The 21,058-nt window shown below is 34.3% G+C and overlaps 1 protein-coding gene across 1 annotated transcript in view; it reads left to right on the forward strand.

The window, feature by feature from the left end:
- Window positions 1-21,058, forward strand: part of RNF19A (ring finger protein 19A, RBR E3 ubiquitin protein ligase) — a 57,316-nt gene that overhangs the window by 25,126 nt on the left and 11,132 nt on the right. The window contains exons 2-5 of the mRNA XM_059901492.1: window positions 603-1,368; window positions 12,177-12,385; window positions 17,034-17,178; window positions 18,013-18,175. Of these exons, the coding sequence (XP_059757475.1) occupies window positions 695-1,368; window positions 12,177-12,385; window positions 17,034-17,178; window positions 18,013-18,175 (1,191 nt within the window). The 5' untranslated portion in view covers window positions 603-694. The remainder of the gene's footprint in view (window positions 1-602; window positions 1,369-12,176; window positions 12,386-17,033; window positions 17,179-18,012; window positions 18,176-21,058) is intronic.

Here is a 21,058-nt window from a genome sequence, read left to right on the forward strand (position 1 = left end):
CGAGGCCATTGCTAATGCTCAGCAGTGTCACTTTTGGCAACAAGTCAAGTATCCGTGTGTGTATGTGGGACTTTTTTCCTGGACTGTGTTCTGTTCCACTGGTCTTTGTATCCATCTTTGTGATGTACCACACTGTCTTCCTAATTACTGTAACTTTATAATGAGTCATTATATCTGGCAGTGTAAGAGCATCCCCCGGCCCCCCCACCACACACACACTTTGTTCTTCACAATTGTGTAAGCTCTACTTAGCCATTTGTATTTGCATGTCCATTTTATTGTCAATTTTTTTTAAACTTCTAAAGGCAGTGGGAATCATTGAGGTTTGAGTGTGATAAAAATCAAAAGTTTTGTACAAGATTTTAAGAATAAGGTCAGCTCAAATCTAGACTCTTAAGCTTAAGTAATATCTTTGTTATATCAGCATTGGTTTTATATTCTCTTGTAGACTACTCAATAAACTGGCCTTATTTAAAAAAATCAAAACCAAAAACTAATGGTTAAAGAACATACTTGTTTGAAGTTTCATAGAGAGTTTGTAAGTTTATTAAGAAACATGCAATTAAATAATCTTGGTGTTTTTGTTTTCTTTTGTTTTTCAGAACATCTGTGATAAGTCTACCATAAATTGAACTCTTTCAAGAATTCTCTGAAGGAACCGAATAGGATTTTCTTACATCATGACTTAATCTGAATGCAAGAACAAGAAACAGGTTTTATCTCTAAATATAATGAAGGGCTGTGTGTAACCACAGACCCTGACTCAATTCTAATGAGCATTTTAGACATGAGTTTACATCGGCAAATGGGTTCAGATCGAGATCTTCAGTCTTCTGCTTCATCTGTGAGCTTGCCTTCGGTCAAAAAGGCACCCAAAAAAAGAAGAATTTCAATAGGCTCTCTGTTTCGGAGGAAAAAGGATAACAAACGTAAATCAAGGGAGCTAAATGGCGGGGTGGATGGAATTGCGAGTATTGAAAGTATACATTCTGAAATGTGTACTGATAAGAACTCCATTTTCTCTACAAATACCTCCTCTGACAATGGATTAACTTCTATCAGCAAACAAGTTGGAGACTTTATAGAGTGCCCCTTGTGCCTTTTACGGCATTCTAAAGACAGATTTCCTGAGATAATGACTTGTCATCATAGATCTTGTGTGGATTGCTTACGACAATACCTAAGGATAGAAATTTCTGAAAGTAGGGTTAATATCAGTTGCCCAGAATGTACTGAACGGTTTAATCCCCACGATATTCGCTTGATATTAAGTGATGATGTCTTAATGGAAAAATATGAAGAATTTATGCTTAGACGGTGGCTCGTTGCAGATCCTGATTGTAGGTGGTGTCCAGCTCCAGACTGTGGGTAAGAAGATTTTGTTTGATTTTTCTTGAGTTAATTTTTTTCTCTGTGGATAAAATAAGAATTTGCTGACTGTTACTCAAAAGAAAAATCTTAACATGCCAGGTAATTCATTCAGTAGACAAAAATATGTTGAGTATGTACCATGTGTCAGGGACAATGTTAGATATTAAAGGCAGGAATCTTGTCTTACTCATTTTTATATTGTCTTTGCATCATATATTCACTTAAGACTGTTTTCAGAAGAAAAGGATGAGATGGTAGTGTGCAGGATCTAGTCCTATTGATTTTCCCCATGCATTTGGAGAATTTTTATTTTGTTACAGTAGATGAAATGATCAGACATTTTGTTTGTTTGCTTTTGGTGGGGGAGTCACGCGTATAAACTTAAATGACCCTTTTGAAAGGCACCTTAATGCGTGCCACAGTATGATGTGTTCATGTGTTGATGTGTTCTTGAGACACAAGATCTAGAGGTTATGTAATACTTCATTTGCCTCAAGTTTTTGAATTACAAATACCATTTTCCCAATATTTAAAGTAAAATAATTTTGCTTGTATATTTGGTTATTATGTTAACAGCAGCTCCTGTTAATAGAGTATTTACCATGTATGGTTGTCAGAACTAGAAAAAAATAGTCATATGCTTTTCACGAATAAGGAAAGCCATAAACCCTGGATGAGTTTAGCATACCATTAGTAAGCCAGAGATTATAGATAAGAGTTTGGGAAAACCCAGAACTTCCAAGATTATCTGGGTATAATCAGAGACAAGGCTGAAATGTGAGTTTAATTTATCAAAAGACAGTTTCAGGACTCTGTCTGATCAAATCCATTATTAAAAACTTATTGAGCAGCAAATTTTCAGATTGTATTTAGTCTATGAATTCCATAATTTTAAATGAGAAAGGTAATAGTATGTTTCTAGCCTGTGCAGATTCCACCAGTTTTCCCAGGTATCACTAGCACTTGACTGTCCACCAGAGATTTCTGTGAAACATAAAGCATTAAAAATATTAGATTATCTAATTATTTAACATTTTATGAATTCATTAGTTGTGTGAAGGACTCGGAGGTACTGTTCAGTATCACATTTGTATTATGATCTCCTATACTGCTGGATGCTTGTACTGTAACATAAATTAAAAAATAATATATTAAAGATACTATCTAAACTGGGCTAAGGTTGGCTGTGCTTCCAGGTGTATGGTAGAAGCAAACTCTGGACCTGTGAAGGGTTAAATTCTCAAGAAAAAGATGGGAAGAAAATAGGGATAATGAACAGTGCCTTTAAATAATTTGAACTAGAGAAGAAGAGCTTAGGTACGATTGTATCACTCTTGATCCCGTGGACCCCTGCAGAATATTTTCACTAGGGCAGGTGTGCACATTCATTAGAGTAGATTTCAAGTTGATTACAAATTTTAGGTTTAAAAAAAAAAAAGCCTTTTGCAAGTCATTATAGCAAGTATCCCTATAGCAAGAGTTCAAACCGAAGTATTTTGCATTTCATCTGGACAAAGTGTGATTTTCTGTCTTTCATGGAACCCCTGGATAAGAGGTGTTTCACAAGTTCCTTTAAGCATTTAATAGCTTTAAAAGAAAATGTGTGAAAATGATGGAACAAATTAAAAGGAGGCTTTCGTGTCAGAACCTGTGACCAGGAGAGACTGAGAGAGTAAATCCAGGAGCACAAGCTTTCTGGTCACTAAATAGGTATGTTCTCTTGTGCTGGGTTGATGGATCATGTCATCATAGTGGACAATATCAACACTATCAAGCTAATAGAACACAATAGATAGGGCTGACATAGATTCTCACTTGTATAAGAACTTGATTTGGGGACTTCCCTGGTGGCGCAGTGGTTAAGAATCGCCTGCCAACGCAGGCCACACGGGTTCAATCCCTGGCCCAGGGAGATCCCACAGGCCGCGGAGCAACTAAGCCCGTGCGCCACAACTACTGAGCCTGCGCTCTAGAGCCCGCGTGCCACAGCTGCTGAAGCCTGTGCGCCTAGAGCCCGTGCTCTGCAACAAAGAGAAGCCACCCCAATGAAAAGCCCACGCACTGCAACGAAGAGTAGCCTCCGCTCGCCACAACTAGAGAAAAGCCCTCATGCAGCAAAGAAGACCCAGTGCAGCCAAAAATAAATAAATTTATTAAAAAAACAGAACTTGATTTGGGGGGAAGAATGCCAAACCAACTGGGAAAGGATTGATTATTCACCATAAAAGAATTGTGAAAATTAGCTATTTGAGGGGAAAAAATTAGATTGTCACCACATATAATAAAACAAAATCAAAACAGATTACAGAGGTAAGTTATATAAATAAAAGGAAAAAATTAAACTAAAAGAAAATATAGATTGATTAGCTCACTTACTGCTATATTATTTAGTAAAATTGAACACACATTTACCCTGTAACTTAGAAGATCCACTCCTAGTTAAATGCCTCAGAGAAACTCTTTACTTGTGTACCAGGAGACATCTAGTTAAGAGACATGTTTAAGAATGTTCATAATAGCAAAGAAACGAACAAAAAAGTTCATTAACAGTAAAATGGATAAATGCATTTAGTTTCATGGTTACCTCTTGTGAGGAAGAAGGGATGTGAACTTCAAAGGGGCAATCAAGGAACTTCTAAAGCCACAGATAAACAAGGTAACCATAGGTTCTGGTTTGCCCAAGATAGTTCCAATTCATGCTTATTGTACTGGTGTAAATTTTAATAGCATTACCTTTCTTTTTCAGGTGTTCCAGTCAGGTTGTGAATTATATGATCACCCTACTGATACTGTTCTTAACTTGTGTGGTAGATTCAGGGGGTATTCATTTTATTATTCTTTATAAATCCTTTGGTATATATGACATTTCTCAGTAAATTTAAATTTTTTTCATAATCTCATACTCTTAGGTATTTTGCACATTTTCTTCTTATTGAGACATCATTGTTAAAAAATAATATGGCTTAGGTATTCTAAGTATTTTGGAGAGGAAGACATGAATGTTAACTCAAGTATAAAATAATCTTAAAATAATAGAAACACCTACTTTAATAGATTCCTTTATTATGAAAACCACTTGATTGTTATATAAGTTTAACAGAGGATTAGTCTTGATTAATTTGGCTATAAATTAATTTTTGGTTTTGGTGGTTGTTAGTAGTCTTACGCACAAAGGACAAAGAAAACATGTCACAGAGATTAATTACTTTATGTATTTTCATTTGTATTCAATTTATGCTGGCTCACTAGATTAGTTAGAGCATATTTTATATACTTGATTACGTTATAGGTTTTATGGTTGTGTTATGTGGAAAAGATCACCCTGTGACAAAATTTATACATATGCTTTGAAAACATAGAATACTGCATAAGACCTCATTACAAATTACAATTGTACTTAGCATGAGCGTGGACAGACCTGATTTTGAGTCTCTATCCTATCATGTTTTAAGGATTGAGAAGCTTTTTAATGTTATTGCTAGCATAATTCCTAGCACACAGTAAGCTTTTTATAGTTCTTATTTATCATTCCTCATCTCCATTTCTGAAGTTTTGTTTTTATTTTTTTAAATCAGACAGTTCTTCAAATATTTACTGCACCCATGTGCCAGGTACTGGGGATTTTTTTTTTTTTTTTTTTTTTTTTTTTTTTTTTAAATTTATTTATTTTTATTTTTGGCTGTGTTGGGTCTCCGTTTCTGTGCGAGGGCTTTCTCCAGTTGTGGCGAGCGGGGGCCACTCTTCATCGCGGTGCATGGGCCTCTCACCATCGCAGCCTCTCTTGTTGCGGAGCACAGGCTCCAGACGCGCAGGCTCAGTAGCTGTGGCTCACGGGCCCAGTTGCTCAGCGGCATGTGGGATCTTCCCAGACCAGGGCTCGAACCCGTGTCCCCTGCATTGGCAGGCAGATTCTCAACCACTGCGCCACCAGGGAAGCCCCTGGGGATTTTTAATAACTAACAAAAGATGAAAATCTCTGCCCTCTTGGAACTTATTAAAATCTTTGGATTCAAAGAGAGAAATTTCTTATCTAAACTCCATTTATTACTGAAATATGGCACAGGGGATACTGGTAAATATCTGTTTGACAGTTATTCATAGCTATGCATAGCCAGTAGTACATACTAGGACCACAGGCATGCGTGTAGTATTTTAATCCCTTTCATTGTACAACACACTTGAAAGACTTTTTTCCAGAAATGCTAAATGTGAAATTATGTTTTCCTCTTGCTTTTGATACTTACCAAAATGACCATTTTCTGTATCTGACACCAATTTTACTTAAACATGTAGTTTAACACACTGAGAAATATTGCCCTTAGCTCAGAGTAGAAAGAAAACCTGACCTGGTTTCTATTTGAGACTTCTGAGGGTTTCTGACCTAATAGTCTTTCCACTCTTCTGAGGGCCAGGGCAGATTAAGCTTGTTTAAAGGACAGTATGTATTTCTGAAAACCCCTCTTGCGAAGGGGTCTAGGAGGCCAAACCTGTGAGCTGTGATTTAACCAGTGTGGAGTTATGTGGACTGCTTCTAGAACATGCCAGTCTATACAGGTTCAGAGAAAAATCTGGCCATGGCTGAGGAAAAGAACTACAGTGAGGGACATGTAGGAGGGGAAGCATAAGACCTGTCTTGGATAAAAATATCTATTACCTCTGCCTAGGAGGCTTAGTTTGTACATTGTCTAGGCAGATAGCAAAAAACTGGCATTTTGGTTTCTGTCATCACTTGTTTCAGTTGGCTAAGACTACCCTTCTACTAGCACACATTATCCATGTCATCTCATGTGAGTGCTTCTGACTTTACTGGGGAGCTTTGAATATGCAGGAACATTCATTACACTAGAATATAGTTAATGATTTAATGTCTGTGAGCCCCTCAAGAGTAAAAATAAAAATAAAAAGTATTTTTTCTTTTTAACCACAGGTTAACCGCATGCTCAATAAAGAGTTGCTGAATGAACAAATCTGAATATATGCCATTAATGTAAATCATATGTCTTAGGAACAGTTAACAGACCATTTTTAAGCAATGTGCTCAACTATAATCAGGTTTGTTAAGCTTTGAGCTTAACATTTAAATGGCTCTAAGTAATAACTTACTCTGGTGGAAGATACTGTTCATAATGGATACTGTTCATAATGGAGTGGCACCATAGGCTTAGGAACTAAGGAACATGTATTTTTAGAATTTTATTCTATCTATATGACTCTCATTCCCATCCTCCAAAGAAGGGTTTTAGCCATAACTTGCCTGTCTTTTGACATGCTGGAAATGCTTTTGTAGGTTAACCTTTTAGAACAGAGAACAGGTCCAACTTTGATTTTCTCCCAAGGAAACAAGTACATGTGTCTGAGAAAACAAGAACCGAGTTGATACATAAGACACAGGAGACATATCAGCTTTCTCTTACTAATTAGCTAAAGAAGTTAGGTTTAGATATGCATCCCAAATGGCCTAACACCCCACCCTGAAATTAGACAGACTTCTGCAAATAATCTGGGCGGTTCTCTACAACCGTAGACCTCCCCTCCCCTACAGCATGTACTGGAAAGCAGAACAGAAAGCATCCTCTCTAGGAAAGCAGATCCTGAAAGGGGGAACCAGGAGATGAGCCTCACTTTGTCTAGACCGTCTCTCAAATATATTAATTAAGTCACTCCTTTTCCACGGAATAATAGTAACTTCTTGCTAATGGAATCATGAGCCTATTGATTTGAATATAAAACTTGACTTTTCCCCTTAACTGGATCAAGTAATTTTGGTATTTCTGATTATATTTTCTTTGTTCTTTAAAGGTTGTGTTAAAGCTTTGTGCTTTGGGGGGAAAGTTATCTTGGACCCCTGGATAATCTTTCTTTTCTTTTTTCTCATTTTTTAATTAAAAATGTTATTGAGACTATTATATCTTTCTTAGGATTCCATTTCATGTTTGGTATAGTTTGTTTTTCTTACTTGTTCCTTCATGAGGAATTTGCTCTAGGCAGAGTATACGACCCTAGTTGGTATTCCTACTTCCTCAATGCTAATTTGTGGAACACTAGTACTGTGAAACACTCCCAGGAAATAGATGTCATGGTCAAATAAATTTGGAAAATAATGTTTACTATATATGTACATTATTGGTATGTTAAAAATTATTTTAGCAAATCCTATAGTAAAAACCCAAACAGAAAAGTAATTTTGCTTAGCATGTCCCTAACTTGACCACTGAGTTCTTTCTTAGTATGTTTCACCTATTAACAATCCAACAAATAGAAAATATTTCTGGAAAAACTGCCCTGTTTCAGTCCCTTTCTGTCTTTCCCACTTTCTTCCTATCCCTCCACTGCTGCTAAGTAGGAAGGTTTAAACATTTCAAGTAACTAGAGATCTTCAGCTGAAAAATAGAAACAGAAAGTAAGACCTGAGTTAAATAAGGGATCATAGAAGGAAATGGAACTATCTTCTGAACCAAGATTTGTGTACAGTTTAAGCCACAGATGTTTAGTTAGTTAACTAGTATTATTCAGTTATTTCTGTGACCACCTGCTGAGCCTGTTATTTTCTCAAATAATACCTAATGCATTAGAGCATTGAAATTTTTCTTTAAAGCAAATATTTTGTATTTAATTTAGTTTTACCATTTGCTTCCATTATAATTTGAGAGCTGTTCTCCAGTGGAAAATAAGTTTGGTTCCCACACAATGAAAATCATCTTCAAGAGTCCTGACATTCTGTTTTCAAAATATGTGAATGCTAGGTACATTTAATTGCTCGATATATTATATAATAGAATGTGCTTAACACAGTTACTAGGATTGAATGTGTGTGAAAACGGAACACTTACATAGTAAACTCTCAATAATTGTTAGAATAAGAAAAAAGTTCTAGACAAAATACCCTAACTTTTATAGTTATCAAAATTCACAGTCATGAAAATATTTGGTTAGTATTGTTAAAGATAATCCTGTTTTTCTTTGGAATTTGCTTAGATTGAATGGGACTTAAATGTTTAGCTCTGGGGTAGGTCATCTTAGCTTTTCTATTTAAAAAAATACTGCAGAGTAGCATAAAACAAGTTTGATGTACTTTATCTCTAACATTTGAGTACATATGATGTGCTGTAAACTAATTCTCTCTTTTCCTTTCCCCCACCTCTCTCTCCTCTCTCTTTCTCTCTCCTTTTTCTCTCCCTCCCTCCCTACACACACACACAAACACACACACACACACACACACGGTAATTACACTGCATATTTTTAAAATTCTAAATAGATATCTATAAGCAGTCATTTTCAACAAGCTTAAGTCTCTAGACTCAAAGCTTTAAGTAATTTTCGTCTTAAAGCAGTTTATAAAGCTCTTTGGAAATTTGATTATTGAGAAGAAAATATGAGTCCTCAGTTATTTCGCCATAACCCTTCATGTTTTTATGGATATTTTGCCAGATTTTGGAACTTGTGAAATTTTGAAATGGCAAAATTGACATTCTGCTTTTAATTCTTCTTGTCAAGATGTGAAGAATTCCCTAAAAGGGCTTTTTCTTGAAAGGCTATCTCTAGATAGCCTAAATCACTAACTAGAAATTAAGTCAGTTCTTAAAAGTTTTGCTTAGTGATATGCTAGTACACTGAACAGCCTCTACAAAGGTTAGAATTGCGATATAGCCCAATTTCTGCTAATCTACCTCATATATTTTTATAAATATTTGTTTTCTCAGAAAGGATATTTTCTTCCTAGATTTATCTAGTTAAAGCAATCTCGATGTTCATATTTACTGTAAATCTGTTTCCCTATTTAATTATTTGAAAGTTCTTAAGCTTGTGTCTAAATTTGGCTTTCACAATCATCACTAAGAATTACTGCATTTTATTCTTGCAGCACGGTGTACATTTATACTTCAGTTGTCCAGTAAGATTTCACCATATAAAGCAGTAAGATTTTTACTTTGTTATGTCTAGAAAGGCTATCGGTGTTTATTTTAAAATGAATATTCAGATATTAATATTCAGTTTAAATGACATACATTATTTACATAGATGTAGAAATGATAATGGTCATTAATCAAGCATAAATGCAGAGGTACTAGAAATGTCACTGAAGCAGTCATTTGCTTATTTGGCCTTCTAAAGGTCAAGGCCAAAGCTGAAGCTGTTTTGGGCTGAATACTGAGGCTAAGCCAAACTTTAGTGAATCCCTATTTTATGTTTGGGAAAACTTAGTTGTAGGGAGATTGCGTAACTTACATAAAATTATACACGTAATAAGTGGTAGAAGTGGAGTTTGGTAGTCTAAACTTTTCTTCTGCTTTTATAAATTGTGACTGGCTTAAAAAAATAGTTGGTCTTAACATAGTCCCCTACACACACACGGGTTTCCCCATTCTGTCTCTTGCCTTCCCTCCTTTTTTCAAGAAGAAGTAGGATAGAGAAGAGGTTTAGAAGAGAATGCCATTTCCTTTTCACTGAAATTACTACTATTATAAAGACTGCTTTAGATTATAACTCGGGAGAAAATAAAGAGTCTTTCAAAAATTGTTTTCTTTTTATTGAGACTGCAATTAATTAGCCGTCAGGGAAATGGAACTTTACTAGATTACCCTGTGTTGATTTAAATTGCCTTTAATTCAGTCGTGTTTGAACATATTTATGATAGACAATGGTAATTGGAAAATGGCCTATCAAAAATAAATTGGAATTTCATATGTAAAGTTTAAGTTTAAAGGGTGAGAAACTAAGGAAGCAAGAGGTACAAAATTGGAGAAACTTCCTTACTCCTAACATTTTGCATAATTTAATAGATTATCTTGAAATTCAATAAAAATCTCTGTTACAACTATTATTTAAATTTTATTCCAGTAAGAAGAGGAGCCCTGAAAAACTCCCCTAAATTTCTAGGCAAAATGTTTGATATTTACAAAAGCCTCTTATGCATAGATGACTTGTTTGTTTCTCTTTCAAACACTAGACTTTTTTAATTGAAAGTTTTTTTTTTTTTTTTTTTGCTACTTTATTTATTTTATTTTTTATTTTTGGCTGTGTTGGGTCTTCGGCTCATGCGAGGGCTTTCTCTAGTTGAGGCAAGCGGGGGCCACTCTTCATCGCGGTGCGGGGACCGCTCTTCATCGCGGTGCGCGGGCCTCTCACTATCGCGGCCCCTCCCGTCGCGGGGCACAGGCTCCAGACGCGCAGGCTCAGTAGTTGTGGCTCACGGGCCCAGCTGCTCCGTGGCATGTGGGATCTTCCCAGACCAGGGCTCGAACCCGTGTCCCCCGCATTAGCAGGCAGATTCTCAACCACTGCGCCACCAGGGAAGCCCTTAATTGAAAGTTTTATTGAGATGATTGTAGATTTATGTGTAGTTGTAAGAAATAATACAGAGATATTCTGTATATCCTTCAAACAGTTTTCCTCAGTGGTACCATTTTGCAAGGCTATAAAGCAATATCACAACTAGGATATCGATATTGATACAATCTGCCTATCTTATTCAGACTTCCCCAGTTTTACTTGTACTTATTTTTGTGTGTGTATTTAGTTATATACCATTTTATCACCTGTAGGTTTGTGTATCCATATCCACCACCATAGTCAAGGTACTGAACAATTCCATCACAACAAATATCCCTCATATTGCTCTTTTTAAATACATCCACCTCGCTCCTGCCTGCTCCTTGACCCCACCCCATTCCTAACTGCTGGCCACCACTGATCTGTTTTCCATTTCTAAAATTTGTCATTTCGAAAATGTTATATAAATAGAATCATAAAGTATGTAACTTTTTGAGACTGACTTTTTTCACTCAGCATAATACCCCAGAGATTCATCCAAGTTCTTAAGTGTATCAATAGTTCCTTTTTGTTGTTGAGTAGTATCCCATGGTATATATGCATCATAATTTGTTTAGCCATTTACCTGTTGAAGAAGGACATCTGGGCTGTTTCCAGTTTTGGGGTTATTACAAATAAAGCTGCTGTAAACATTTGTATACAGGCTTTTGTGTGAACATAAGTTTTCATTTCTCTGGGATAAATGTCTAAGAGTGCCCAGAGTTTATTTTAAGTCAGAAATTCTTAAAGTGCCAAAAATATTAACTCAGAAAATAGATATTAGTCACAAATCTGCTGTTCTCAGTCTTTTATCTGAAGCAAAATAAAAAATTTCCTGATGGAGAAATTAAAGTTTGTATACCTTTTATTAGGAGATTGGCACCAAAGACAACTTCTGCCGTGCATCTTAAAAACAAAAATATGAGAATTTATGCATAAATACAAGATATTCACAAAATGTATGAATTGGCCTCATTTGCCATTAACTGATAGGTATAGCTGATCCATAGTCATTATAATTTTAAATAGGTAATTTTTTTATCTTTCTGATTTTAGCATTAACAAGTAGTTGTAAAAATTAGAAATATGTACGTATATAAAGAAGAAAAAACCCTAATACCAGGGAAACTACTGTTAAGACATTTGGTATATTTCTTTTTAGTCTTTTCTATGTGCATATAATACTAACTTAATAGAATTTTAGGACTAGGCTATATATACAGTTTGGTGTCCTAGTTAAAAGTTGAAAGTTAAAAGTTGAAAATTAAACTTTAATAATTTTTTTAGGCATTTATATGTCTTCATTTGTGAACTGTTTATTTTTTCCCCATTTTTATATTGATGAGATAGATAGTTTTAGGGTTTATGACTGTTAGCTCATGCATAAATAGAAAACTTTTTCAGGAATAGCATTTCAATTGGATAGTATTTTTACTTAATGAGTATCTCTTACTTTACATCACATTTTAAATCTTTTTTCTTGTTCCTTAAAGGTATGCTGTGATAGCATTTGGATGTGCTAGCTGTCCAAAATTAACTTGTGGGCGAGAAGGCTGTGGAACAGAGTTTTGCTACCACTGTAAACAGATTTGGCACCCCAATCAGACCTGTGATGCTGCTCGACAGGAGAGAGCCCAGAGTTTACGTCTGAGAACTATACGTTCTTCGTCCATTAGTTATAGTCAAGAGTCTGGAGCAGCAGGTATTTACATCCAACTTCTTCTAGTAAATATTTGACACATATAGAACACCAGTTATTTTAATTTAAAAATGCAATATTCAGTCCCTGTGTCCTTTCAATTTTCAAAAGTGTTTTACGTGTTAGCATTTCTGTCCCAGAAGCACTCATTCTTTCTGTAGAAGAAAGTGGTATTGAGTTGGAAAGATTTTATTGTCCAAAAAAAAAGGAAGAAAGGAAGTGTCAGTGATGATTTATATAACTGATAGCTGAAGATGGTCTGAAACTGATGTTTAGAAAGGTGTTTTATGCAAAGCTTAGCAACTATTTTTACAAAAATATAATTTTGAATATATTACCCTTAGAGATTATTTCTCATTGTATAAATATCACCCAGTTACAAATTTAAAACAGTATTTATTTTTGGAATCCTTTTCATTTACATGTTTTGTGAAATACAATTTTTATTTACAGATATTACCAATTCCAGGATCAGGGATTCAGAATCATACCTTAGTGAGGAGTACACTAAGAACTTTGTGTCTTTGGCTAGGAATTTAAAAATTACTTGGAGATCTATACATGAGCAAACATATACATCTCATAAATCTTAAAAAATTTTTTAAAAGTCTGACCATCTTAATGTTCTTTGAATAAAAATTCAAAAAAACTAATATTTCACATTCATAGAATTTTCACTGTTTATTGGAACTTCAGTCATTTTTAGAAAAATATTAACTTTTTTCATTGATTATAAAAGGAAAAAACTTGGAAAATACAGAAATTTATCAAGAAAATAATTTACATTCCTACCAGCAGTGTATTAAAATAGTCATGTACTTTATGCTACTAGAAAAGAAAAGTCTTAATATTTAAAGTTGAATTTAAAATTAAATAAACTTTAAATTCAACACTTAATATTTTATACAGTGGACATGGATTTTCTTGCTTGTTCACTGATTGACTTGTTTTATTTCCTTTCCTAAAGATTTGGGGTAGAACTCCAAAGGTATTAATAATAATCTGTAGGTATTGGTTCAGAAGCAATTCAGAGAGGACCTGAGTATACCTAAACTGTCCTCTGTAGAGTCAGCTATAGCTATTAAGTGGTCCCCCTTGGAAATGATATCTAAGTGGGGATGGATATTTATCGCTTACAGGACACACAGACATATAGAGTAGGAGAATGGACTCTGGAATCATCGTCTGGATTCGAATTCCAGCTTCTTCACTTATTCTCTGTGTGACCCTGAGCAAGTTACTTGCCTCATCTATAAGATAAAGATACTAATAATACTTAAGTCCATAAGGTTGAAACATTTCCTGGCTCATAGTAAGTGCTCTGGCTATATGAGATAGGGAAACTTAGAGAAACCACAGTCCCCTGCTAGAGATTTGCATATATCTGAGCCATCATTAAAGAAAAAAAGAAAAAGAAAAGAAATGACTAAGAGATGACTTTTGTTATTAATTTTAAAGTAAACATCATGATTTAGTCATCCCAATGAATGTTGGTCTTCCTCATAGTCTTCGTGGGAGATTTTATGTTTATTTAGCAGTGCTATCCTGGAATGCCTTACTGGTCATAACCCTTATACATTCACTTAAAATTATCCCTTTAATGTGAGTTTGATTTCTGGGGATAACCAAAAGTTCCTTTGCAGCAAAGTTTAACACCTAGAGTAACATACCAAGTTGAATCACTGGTTTGGTGTGGATCCAAAGTAAGATGTGCTTATATGATCATGAGTGTGACTTTATATATATATAAAGTAGCTTTGAAAGTAATTATGAAAAAAAAACTTCCAAATGATTTGAGTTAAATAGTAGCATTGTTGGAATAGCCTCCCTCCCAAGGTGATTATTTTAAAAAATAAACTTCATTTGGAATTTTTCCATGTTGATTTAAAAATCTTATCTCATTGTTCTGAAAATATAAGGTACATGCATTTTCACCTACAGTGTTCCAAAAATCAGAGCTCTCAGAACAAAAGTTCAGTGGTAGTTTCCTTGATGTAATCTATAAAAAAATTAAAACCTTGAACTTGGCTTTTCACTGACTTGTGGAAAGACAAGAGGAAAGGGAACTACCATCTGAAATAGTTTTATTAATTCCTATTGTTCTAGATATCGTGGTATTTTTTGGTCTCTCATTATCATGATACATTAAAAAATAGTCTGCACTTTTAATAATAATTGCTTGGTATAATAATAATAATTGGTTGACTATTTCTTTCTAATCAGTTACCTGAAGTTAAATAAGTATGCTTAATTATATGGTACATTAAATAATTTCTATTATGATTATATTTGTCTTTAAACTCTGACAGTATTGCATCTACATGAGACTCTTATAGCTACCAGGGAGTTAACACACTTTGAGTTACTGCATTTTAAATGAAACACATATTTTTCATTTTTGTCTTTATGAAAATATATTTAATTGGCTCAGCTCCCCACCTACCTCTATCCCCTATTACTACCACCCCTAAAGATAATCACTGTTAACATTTTGTTGTAAGTCTTTATAGGCAATGTGGCAGGGGCAGGGGAGTTTCAAAACAAGTTTTGAGAACATAATATTTGGTAACCCAGTGTTTTTTTCTTAATATGACAATGGCACATAATTTAACAACAAATAGAAATATAGTAATTTAAAAAGACAAAAGCTTTGCCAAACACTTTAAATAGAAATGGAAAACCTTTTTTTTTTTTTTTTTTTTTGGTATAAAGGAGCTGTGGATTAATTGTTGCTTGGGGAGTGGGGCATCATTTGACCGTCTAATCATTAAAACAATTTTATTTAGGATTTTTGCATTTTGAGACAATTTTGAGAGAAACACATTATCTAATGTGCACAGTAAAATTTTTTTTTTCCAGTTTGTTGTTCCAGAAACGAGACAAAGGAGACAAAACAGCTTTTTGTAGACAAACAAGTATACAGAGAGTGAAAGCATGCAAGTACAAATATATAAAGAGACACATACCATTAGATTGCTTATGGTGTTAATTCTCTAACATGTAATCTTAGCATATTAAAAGGCTTTTTTGTGTTTTTAGAACCATGAAAATGTATGGGAATATCACCTGTCAGTTTGTTCTGAAGATTGCATATGTCAGAGCCAAAGCCTGAGTCTTTTTACTCTCACCTCTAATTGGGATATTTACTATTTGAGAATACTCTGAAATGAGGAAGTTTATCAATTAATATGCCACTTAAGCAGTTAGTATTAGCATTTCTTTAATTTAACGTACTAGCTATTATATTAGCGATAAAAGCCAACTTTTTTTCATTCATGCCCAGTGTTAAAAACATTTTCATGCAGACTTTGTGTTCTTTGGATCATTTAAATCATGACTTATGGATTTTTTAATTTTTATATTCTAGTAATTATGTGTTTTGGTCTGGCTGCATAGAATTGTCAGTTTGCTCAAAATTGTTTGAATCGTTAAAACAGTAATTGTGAGCATCGACCAGTTCTTAAGTTAAAAAACAGCTTTGGCCCTAAATGAAGCGCTAAGGAAACCTGAATTCACTGATAAAGCACAGGTAAAATTTGACCATAAAACTTGTAGAAAGGAAAATAGAATATAGCTTAATGCTTATCATGTAAGAAATTGGAACAAATACTTGAATTCAGTGGTTTGCACTATACATATCTTTTCTTAACTGTCTTATATGTAGTTCGAAAATACAGCTGATTACTAGTAACAGTAAATAATTACTGGTTGCTATTTAGATAGATGCCAAAGTTCAAAATAGTTGCATAATTTGAGATAACTCTTATTCTGTGTTAGCGATTCCTGAAGTTATGTACCACTTGATTGTAACTTGGCATCTTTGTGCATTGTAACCATATTACTATACACGAAGCATACCACAGCATTTGAATAAATGAATAAAATGGACAAAGTTAACTAATTAAAAACGGTCATGAGCATAACCAACAAATGGTTGCTTTAATTCTGAAACTATTTTCCATTAAGTGTTTATAACCATACAACCCTTACTTAACCTCTTGCCTCCTCCCTTTTATCTGAGTTCTGATTCTTTGCAAGGCCCATCTGTCTATTGTATGAATTAAAATACGAGAAAAAGGCTGCTTTTCTACAGATACCTGTATTATTTTTACAGTGCCTATAGTTGATGTTACCTAGAAGAGAGATGTAAACTCATAGTGCTTTTTTTATGTAGTGCTTCAGGTTACTCTCGAATTGTCACTTCCTGTTAGTATTCATTCACTAAAGGAATAGTATACAGAATATCTACATTTAATTTAAGTGGTGATGGTTAGAAAAGTCCTGGAACTTGAAGTGCTGCTCCTTGAAGACAGCTGTGGGGTAGGGACAAAGACAAACTTTATATAGTTCCCGGTTTGCCTAGAGCTGCCCTTGGTTCTCATTTCTCTTTTTATTATTTTGTTATTCTTTATTCTCATTGTTCTGCTACTGTTGGAAAAATGTTTACAGTTTGAAAATTTAATGTAAAATATGTTCCTTTCCTTGGAAGGGAAAAAAAAAGTGCTTTATATGCTAAAATTAGCAGGCTAAAGCTATCGGTTAACAAACTATACATGTTAAGATATTTTGGCAGTGCTATAATTGATTATCTACTAGAAATTGTTATTTTTAGACCAGTCTTGTATACTAAACATGTCTGTTTTCCTAATAGCTGATGATATAAAACCATGTCCACGGTGTGCTGCTTATATAATAAAGATGAATGATGGGAGCTGTAATCACATGACATGTGCTGTCTGTGGTTGTGAGTTTTGTTGGTTGTGTATGAAAGAAATCTCGGATTTACATTATCTAAGGTAAGCTTATAGAAGGGGCTGTTTATATCTAAATATAATTTTATGTTGTAAGACAAAAGGACTTTTTTTTGAAAAAGCATTATCCTTAGTATTTTTAAGCTTGGAATTTATATGATACTTGAAGAGATCTATTTTATTCTAGCTACATAAATTTAACAGGGACCCAATTATTGTGCCAGTCATTTGAGATTAATAACTAGTCAAAAATAGGAAACAGAAATTTCTTCTTTTTTTGTTTGGCTTTGTTTTGTTTGTCTGTTTTTTGGCTGCACCACGCAGCTTGTGGAATATTAGTTTCCCCGACCAGGAATTGAACCTGGGCCCGACAGTGAAAGCGCCAAGTCCTAACCACTGGACTGACAGGGAATTCCCGGCTTTGTTTTTTGTTAAAATAGAAAGTTAGCATTTAATACCCTATGTAATTATGGTAGGTCATAAATATTTCCGTTTAATTTTCTCATATATAAATTTCCTCATTTAGACCACAGTGAGTTTATGATATAATCAGATAATTATGTGCCTAAAACAGGGATAAAGTAAGCATATTTTGCATGAATTTACTCTTCAAAAACTAACCTACGGTGTTGAGGCTAATGGAGGACTAAGGATAAATGTTTAACCTGAATCCCAGTTATCAGTATCCTTTTAATGTAATTTATGGTGGTTCTTACCTTGATTTTTTAGCTTTTAGTAAACTCAGAATTCAAAGAAAGGGGAAAAAACCGTCATTCCTAAATTTGAGAATTCTTTTATAGTCATTGCTGAATGTATTGCAGTAAATTGGTACTGTGATGTTTTGCAACAGTTACTTTACATTGTAATTTTTTCCTTTAGTCCATCAGGATGTACTTTTTGGGGGAAGAAACCCTGGAGCCGAAAGAAGAAAATATTGTGGCAGCTGGGAACACTTGTTGGTGCTCCCGTAGGAATTGCTTTAATAGCTGGCATTGCTATCCCTGCCATGATTATTGGCATTCCTGTATATGTGGGCCGTAAGGTAAAATGCTTGATTCCTTGTTAATTTATTATCTTATTTTAAATCTTTAGATTTAGGATTGATGGTTTTGCTTTGTGTTTGTTTTGTTTTTTATTTGTTTATTTGTTTTGAAAGACAAAGGTCATTTTTAGTATCTTAAGTGTAAAACAGTTACTATTTTTTCATAAGGTAATAAATTTTCAGTGTTTGACAAGCTTATATGTATGCATAAAAAGTAGACTTGCTTTAAAATTATCTGAATCTGAAAACTTCAGTACATTTGCATTATAAACTTTACATATAAAATATTAAAGAATCCACACCTGACATTTTTTCTCATGGGTATGTCCTTGTGAAGTCAGGTCTATAAGGTTAATAGAGAAATAACATATGCCCTCAGGCAAAGAATAATTAGCCAGTTCCTGAATTATTTCCAACTTCAATTCAAAGTTTTTTTTTCTTCAGGTTACTGCTATTAGTAAATAAACTATTTTGTAGATTACAACAATTTTGTGAAAGTCCGAACACCCAATACTTGCCACTGGCCTGAGTGATGGATTATACTTCATTGGCTAAGCAAATAATTATTTTTTGAGAGATTAAAGGGATAATTTACAAAGTGGCTAAGAAGTCTGCTGCTGCCTAAATTAGTAGAATATCAGAATTGAGAAGTAACCTCAGAAATTATCTAGTCCCGACCCTGTACCCAAGCAGAACAAAGTATAGGAATTTTAAAAAGGGGAACTAACATTTGTTGAGTTCTAACTGTGTGGTAGATATTTTATATACTTCGACTCATTTTAACCTCACAGCAATTTATATGTTAGAATATTGAAGTTTAGGAAAATTTATGTAATTTATATTTAGTTACACAGGAGGAAGCAGAGCTGGGATTTAAACCCACATGCACAAATTCTTTATATAAGATCCCTGATAAATTTCAAGCTATCCATTTGGGCACTTCAGTGATGGGGAAACCACCAACTCATGAGGCAGCCCATTCTGTTGCCAGGGAGCTATAAGTGTTAGAAGATTCTTATGTTGAGTCAGAATCCATTTCCCTTTTAATTGTTTCATTTAATTCTAGTTCTGACTTTCAGGACTCAAGACAAGGCTGATCCTCTTTCATACAACAGCCATGTTTTTTTATGTTCAACACATATTAATTTTATAATCAGAAATAACAGTACATACTGTTTTTTTAATTAGCTTGAGACTGAGGACAAACAGATATTTATGGGCCAAATGTTTATTTCAGAAGGTAATTGTTTAAAGTCCCAAACATAATACTGATTATAATAACTTTTCATAAGTTGTCCAAAGCAGGGTTTTGCCGAAAACAAAACTATTCAGATACTTAGAAGTAGAAGGGAAAGAAAGACGGTTGTACTGCATACACCTACAAATAATTTATAGAGGAGAGATTATTTACCTCATTGTTCAGTCTTAGGTGCAGTAACAAGTCTCCTTTTTTCAAACCTGTACTCAAATGGTTGCAAGTTGATGAATTAGTTTTCCATTGAAACAGTGTTCTCTGGGGTGTGTAGGGTTATAAACCAGCCCAGGAAAACCTATTAAATTGATAACGTACCTAAAAGCTGAGCCTTTCTTTACAATAACAAATAGAAAATGTGGCACAAAATAGTAAAACAGAAAAAATTAAGTTGAACCAGAAGTAGTGGGATGATATGACCACTGTAATTGAACACTGGTGCTTGAGGATGCAGAATTTTCTGGAAGACTCTCCTGGCAGCCTGCCTTTGCAGTCTGCTCCATCAGTTTGTAGCTTTGGCTTTTTTCTGCTTCAGTGCTGAGTTTTGTAGGAATGGGGGTGGCGAGGAACAGGTATTAGCTAGAGTACTGAAGGATAATGAAAGGTACTTTGGGAAGGTCTGCCATCTCTGCCTGTATGGACTATTTAGGAAGTGTAGAGACCTATTCCCTGGAACATATAGTCAGTTCTGGGAAACAGAATTCTGACTAGGAAATAGAAATGTTCCTTGTCCCATGCATGTTTTGCCCACCTCCCCATCCCAGCTTTTTCACTGTTTAATACATCCCATAAGATTCATTGTACTTTACAGCCTTCAAAATAACCACATAATAATGATAGATTACTTTATTATTGCCTCATCTGTAATATTGTTTTTAAGTCAAGTATTTTACTTTAGAGACTACCTGTACACTTTTGAGGCTGTTTTGAATCTGTCGTGAAACAGGGGGAAATGTACTTTATTAGCTTTAGCCCTTGAAAATCACAAGAACAAAGATACTGAGCTATTTCCTGAAGTTCGTATAATATCTTACAAGTAACTTTCATGGTGATATTAAGTTCTGTTTATTAACAACACCTGTACTCTGCAAAGATGCCAAGTAGATCTAACTCCTGTCCTCTAGCAACACTATTTGTTCTTTTTTTCTCTCTGTACCCTTACTTTGAGCTATAAATGAGAGCCCAGGATCCTGAGTCATTTGATAACATTGTTCTTCATAAAAAGGGATCTGAGAAAAACATTGATTCTATTTAGTGATGTTTGCTTATTAGTACTGCCTTTTAAGGTCAGGGTTTTTTTTGTTTTTTTTATTTTTTATTTTTTTTAACATCTTCATTGGAGTATAATTGCTTTACAATGGTGTGTTAGTTTCTGCTTTATAACAAAGTGAATCAGCTATACATATTGCTTTTTTTTTTAAAGACTGTGTAAACCTCTCCTAGGAGCCAATATTTACTAATTAGGGATGCTTATTTAGAAATCTGTGCAATGATACATTTCTTAGAAGTAATCCTATTGATCAAACATCCAACTCATAACTATGTTGAAAATAATGTTCTTAATTCCTTCTTCTTTGCTCAAAACATGATTTATACTGTTCTTGAATAAGATTATAAGGACTACTTTTACT

Source organism: Balaenoptera ricei, chromosome 17 (assembly GCF_028023285.1).
Source record: "Balaenoptera ricei isolate mBalRic1 chromosome 17, mBalRic1.hap2, whole genome shotgun sequence".
Taxonomy (NCBI): Eukaryota; Metazoa; Chordata; class Mammalia; order Artiodactyla; family Balaenopteridae; genus Balaenoptera; species Balaenoptera ricei.